This window comes from Bombus impatiens, unplaced genomic scaffold (genome assembly GCF_000188095.3).
Source record: "Bombus impatiens unplaced genomic scaffold, BIMP_2.2 scf_0172, whole genome shotgun sequence".
Taxonomy (NCBI): Eukaryota; Metazoa; Arthropoda; class Insecta; order Hymenoptera; family Apidae; genus Bombus; species Bombus impatiens.
The window spans coordinates 2,648-8,541 of NT_176591.1; the positions used below are offsets into that span (position 1 = coordinate 2,648).

General features: G+C 32.9%; 2 protein-coding genes and 1 long non-coding RNA gene across 5 annotated transcripts; 1 reads left to right on the forward strand and 2 right to left on the reverse strand.

The window, feature by feature from the left end:
- The first annotated feature begins 48 nt into the window (after window positions 1-48).
- Window positions 49-1,320, forward strand: LOC105680449. Its single transcript, XM_012382754.3, has 3 exons — window positions 49-537; window positions 687-804; window positions 876-1,320. Exons 1-3 carry the CDS (start codon window positions 430-432, stop codon window positions 956-958), a joined length of 309 nt encoding a protein of 102 aa, XP_012238177.2. The 5' UTR covers window positions 49-429; the 3' UTR covers window positions 959-1,320.
- LOC117151383 lies at window positions 383-670 on the reverse strand. The gene is made up of 2 exons (XR_004461267.1): window positions 640-670; window positions 383-601 (listed from the first exon to the last, which is right to left on the reverse strand). It is a non-coding gene; the product is annotated as an uncharacterized LOC117151383 (long non-coding RNA).
- Window positions 1,321-3,456: 2,136 nt separating the features above from the next.
- On the reverse strand, window positions 3,457-5,140 carry LOC117151382. 3 transcript variants are annotated; one of them, XM_033319586.1, is made up of 5 exons: window positions 4,790-5,140; window positions 4,486-4,608; window positions 4,047-4,092; window positions 3,884-3,972; window positions 3,457-3,589 (listed from the first exon to the last, which is right to left on the reverse strand). In XM_033319586.1, the coding sequence occupies exons 1-5, from the start codon at window positions 4,878-4,880 to the stop codon at window positions 3,525-3,527; spliced, it is 414 nt and encodes a 137-aa protein (XP_033175477.1). In that variant the 5' UTR covers window positions 4,881-5,140; the 3' UTR covers window positions 3,457-3,524. The 3 variants fall into 3 exon arrangements, with proteins under 3 accessions (XP_033175477.1, XP_033175478.1, XP_033175479.1); XM_033319587.1 differs by having other exon boundaries at window positions 4,904-5,139; XM_033319588.1 differs by lacking the exons at window positions 4,486-4,608; window positions 4,790-5,140 and adding an exon at window positions 4,193-4,283.
- Between the last annotated feature and the right edge of the window lie 754 nt (window positions 5,141-5,894).

The following is a 5,894-nucleotide window of genomic DNA, read 5'->3' on the forward strand; positions in this document are numbered from 1 at the left end:
TGTGTTATTGTTAAATTTTATAATTTATCAATAGCACTGTTTTATTGGTGTGTTTTGAGTAATTTATTTTTATAGAGTGTTCGCTTAATTAATTTGATAGTAATATGTGCATAGTTTGTTATTACCAGTTCTACTGCGTAACATAACCTTATTTCTCTACGCCAGAATTAATACAATTATGCTATATTAACTTAGTACAATATAATAATTTTTTATCTTAATCGCGTTTGTCGTTGATACTCAGTTAATCAGTTTTGATTAATTCATAACCTATTCCTATATTATTGGCTATTTTCTGTTTCTTTGTTATGAAGTTGTCGTTACCTTGTGCGTGTAATTTGCAGCCTTTACATAGAATTTAGGAGCTAATCTTATACATTGCTAGTTAAAATCTTTATTGTTTATAGGTTCTACAATTCTAATCCTTCAATGCTGAGTCTTTTACTTGGAACGGCTACATGGTGCGCGTTTGGTATCTTCTGGTTCTTCGCAACATGTCTAACACTTATCAAGACTACTTTTACTTATCCTAGAATTGTAAGTATATATATAGATATATATAAAACACTATATTTTGTAAATATCTGTATAGTAAAATAGTCTGTCCACTATCTTGTTTGCTAAGACCGCTTCGTCAACGTTGGATTATTTATTATGGCGTCACAAATTTTTCTTTGATTATCCAATTCCCTGTTGCCATCTTGACTGTTTCGGTGGTATCTGATTCAGTATTCCATAAGTATTCACTTAAGATTGGTAGTAGGCTTCTTGTAACTGCGTCGGCTTTAATGTATATCTTCCGATGTGAGTAACGAGCTTCTTATTATTATCAATTTCTATTCCAATATGGTTTACAACGTTCTTCCCCTTTTTAGGTTATGATTGGTTACCTCGGTATTTATTACCTTCGATATCTTCATACCGTCGTATATTATGTTTTGCAAAGTTGGATCCGTAGCCAATACTCGTGGAGTTCCTGCATGCACACTTCTTTCTACGATGATTGGTTGCATACAAACCTCGTTAACTTGTAAGGTACCTTTTCTTGCTTGCTAAGACCATTCCGTCGGTGTTGAATCGTTTGTTATAATGTCACTAATTTCTGACTTTCCAATTTTATCACGTCTTCTTGACCATTCCAGTAGTATCAACTTCAATTCTTCGTACACATTTATTCCAATTTGGTAGTTGGTTTCTCATCACTGCGTTGACCCTTGTATAAACTTCTTCGATGTGAGTAGTAAATTATCGTTGTCACTCACTTAACATATCTTAGTTATTTCTTAACTCTTCCTGCATTTATTGACTGATTTTATTTCTTCTTATTAAAGACCGCTATGTCAACACTGAGTTATTTCGTTATAATGTCATTAATTTTCTTGATTTTTTCGGTTTTATTTTCCATTAGCGAACTGTAAGTTTGTTGTCGAGCATCAATTATTGATTGTTGTGCTTCGTTTAGTTTAATTGAAATATAATTGTAAATTTTTAATAGTATTATTTTCTTCCATATATATTAAGGCAATTGAGGTTAGTTTATGTATTCGTTTCTGCTGACAGACGTATACTATGTTCTACGGAGTGGGTCCACAACTTGCTTCTGCGAAATTCCTGCATGTACGCTTTCTTCTACGAAGATTAATTGTGCACTAGGTGCTTTTAACTTTCACTGCTTTTAATTATTTTATTGAATTAACATGTTGTGTATTTAAATGATGGTTAGAACACACACATAGTAATTTTCTTTTTTCTTTTACGTTTCTACTATCTGCATTATTCGATAAGCAGTGTCATACTTCCTGAGTGTTGCACACTTGCCTTGAGTTAGGCACAATATTGTTATAAACATTTAGTAGTATTATGTTTTGTATCGAATCAATTAAAGTTAATTCCTTGTTGTTCAGCTGTTTGTTTCAGCTGGCTGTCGTAGATTATGTTCTACGGATATGAACACATAACCTGTCTTCGCACATACACTTCCTTCTACGAGGAGTAATTGTTCACGAGGTATTTTCCACTTCCACTGTTTTGTAATTATTTTATTGAATTACACATTTTATATTTAAGTAATAGTTAGAGCACGCATAGTAATTTTCCTTTTTCCTTTTAGGTTTCCACTATCTGCAGTATTCGACAAGCAGTGTTGTTCCATATACTACCGTACTCCGTTGTCTCTTGAAATTGTTCTTGTGGTCTGTTTCAATTGTGTTAGTTTTAACTTGTTCGAGTGTATTGTTCGTGGAATCCCTTTTACTTTAATCTTGACGTTTCGTGTGTGGATTCTGACAATAGTGCCTGGTTTATTGAAGTGTGTTAATATGCCTAGGTGTTTTATATATTTTATATCTAGTTGTATGTAAGATATATTTTGTTTATTGTGGTTTTGTATGTCCATATTTGCTGTATATTAAATTGCTCGATATTTCCTGTTTGTTATAAAGGTGTGTATTCCTATCGTTCTATTCCTTTTTCCTTTCCTTTGAATTATTCATGAAGTTATTACGAGATTTGATTAAATTGTCGAATTGTAGGTTATCCTGATTGAATATAGTATTATGTCGTGATTTATTAATTAATTTGCGAGTCACTTTTGGTTGATTGGTTTTTCATAGTTCATCCTTAGCCGAATTATGAAATTATAGGTTATGTTGTACTCTTTATATTTACTATTTCGTTAGAGTACCTATTTTAACTTTATTACCTCTTAATTGCCCTCGTATACTAATTCTCTATATATGACTACATTTAATTAAACTTTTATTTAAACAATTTCCATTTTCGTTGTATCTTATGTTCGTTTTGAATATTCGAATTGTCGCTCGCGTCATTTGTATATTGCGGTTTTCCGTTTTTCGGTACGGCACGTGCGTAGCGCGGGACGTGACACAACATGCGCAGAATATCTCGGAGATCTGTTCGATAAAATTAACGCCGTACAACGAATGGCAAGAGAAAATTTGATAAAATCCAAACTAAGATCAGAAGAATATTACGACCGACGAATCAACCCTCAAAATTTTAAAATAGGAGATTCGATATATCTACTAAAAGAACCTAGTAAAGGAAAATTCTCCAATCAATATACTGGACCACATAAAGAACCAAAACATCAAGATTGAAGTAAAAGGGATTCCGCGAACAGTGCACTTAAACAAGTTAAAACTAGCGCATAATCGAAATAAACAATGAATAAAGTGATTTCAGTGGGCAACGTAGTGCAGTAGTGTATGTTGTAGTGCTGTTCGTCGAATGACACAGATAGCGAAAACATAAAAGGGAAAAGGGCAATTATTATATGTGCTTCAATTATTGTTTAAATATAAAACGTGTTAACTCAATGAATAATTAACTAGTGAAAGTGAAAGTTACCTTGGGAACAAGTAATCAACATACAAGAAAGTGTATGTGCAAATATAGGTTATGGATCCTTGTTTGGAACGTAATGTATAACAGCTACCTAAAATAAGTGAATAAATTAGTTTCAATTGTCTCAGTGCAAAATACAAGGTTACTAAATGCTATAACTATATTGTGGTTAAATCAAAAGGAGGTGTGACATTATTCGTCGAATAATACAGATAGCGGAAACCTAAAAGAAAAAAGGAAAATTATTATGTGTACTCCAATTATTGTTTGAATATATAACGCGTTGATTCAATGAATAATTAAAAGGGTGTTAATTAAAAAATAATTAAAAGTGAAAGTTACCTTGTGAACAAGTGATCATTATACAAGAAGGTTTACGTGCAAAATAGGTTATGGATCCCTGTTTGCGGAACACCATGTACGACAGCCAGCTGAGCATAAATGAACGAATTAACTTCACTTGCCTTAATGCAAAATACAACACATGAATAATTAAAAGGGTGAAAGTGAAAGTTACCTTGTGAACAAGTGATCATTATACAAGAAGGTTTACGTGCAAAATAGGTTATGGATCCCTGTTTGCGGAACACCATGTACGACAGCCAGCTGAGCATAAATGAACGAATTAACTTCAATTGCCTTAATGCAAAATACAACATTAATAAATGTTATAACAATACTGTGGAAGCGTGACACTGTTCGTCGAACAACAGAGATAGCGGAAACCTAAAAAGGAAAGGAAGATTATTACGAGTACTCCAATTACTGTTTGAATGTAAAACGTGTTAGTTCAAGGAATAATTAAAACAGTGAAAGTGCAACTTACCTCGTGAACAATCAATCACCATACAAGGAAGTGTACATGCATGAATTTCGTAGATTAATAAGAAGAAATAAAATAGCTAATAAGTATAGAAAGTGGTTAGAAAATAAATAAGATAGATTAATTGAGAGTTAGTAATAAATATAACCGGAGTAAAAGGATAGTATACTGTATTAACCTACGTAGTATTGTTATATTATTATATCTAACATGTAGAAACAGATTTTGCAATGCACAATAGCGGCCGCTCACACAATGCATTATACACACATTAAATTAAATAAATTAAACAGTACCTTTATGGCCACAGATATAAGATGATTGAAGGCAACCGTAGTAAGTATCCAAGGTATATCCAAGAATCGGATGATGTTGTGGGAATGATCCAGGTAAGTGACGCAGCATCGAAAGTGTAGAATCTGAAGAATTACAGACGATGTTAATCTAATAAATAAATTTTAATCACTAATAAGGGAACTAATTCATATCATATATAAAATAATAACAAATAGCAAGTACAAGCAATAATAAATTAATAGGGAAAATAAGAAAAGTCAATAAACACAGAAATAGGTTAGAAATTAATCAAGATAGACTAACTAAATATTAACAACAAGACATGACTGAACTCGGTACAAAGGAATAAAGTTATGCTACACGAAAGTGACTGGTAATACAATACACAAAGCATTAACTAAATTAAACGAGACTTATATAAATGCAAGTCACGTATAATCAAAACAATGACTATCGAAATTCGATAACAATACAATCCATGCTATTACGTTAAAGTAGCACACGGTATTTACACACACAATATCATGAAACACAAAACAATATTACAAAAACACTACTAAATAAAATCATAATGATTAACAAATAATTAGTTATTTCAACAACACACTACTGTTGACATTAAACCAACGCCATACCAAAGGTACACGCGAGCGACCATGTTGGAGAATCCGTCGCGCGCACCCCACCCATACGCACCTCAACACGAATAATAGCCAATACAATGTAATACAGCATCATAACAGCAATGTTAGATAATAATAATAATAAAAAAAAAAGAAAAAAAAGAGAAAGAGAGAGAGAGATAAGGAATATATATATATAATAAATAACAACTAACATAATCATAACATATTATATATACTATATTATATACAGGGATACAGTATTCGTACAAAGGAACAGGTCCGAACGAAACTTATGAAAAAAATATATATTAACTGTTTTTGTATGTATGTACAGAACGGATGGCAAATTCATCAACTCTGACATGGAAAACCGAGACGTACCCGTGCTCGCATTCGATCTGGAGGTGACGGAGGAGGTTCAGTCTTGCCTCTGTGTTCAGTCGATACGCTCCGCCTACCATTTAGATAACGATTATCTTTGTCAAGACTGTTTCGGCAACCTAGATCCAGACGACCAGGACCTATGTGACGACCCTCCCACTCATTTCCAATGCGGAGTACCTGCAAGAACACAAATATCATACTGTCGTATGTGTGATATAAACCTAGCGGACCTACAACCCGCTATATCATGCCTCCAATGCATGATCGTTTACAATAATCTGACTCACCTTGAAAGAAACTTTTTAGTTCAAGGAATAGTAATCCGCACCGTAGAACTATAAAGTACTTGTACGCTACGCACAAAAGCGAATACTTATGTAATATCGTGATATAATATG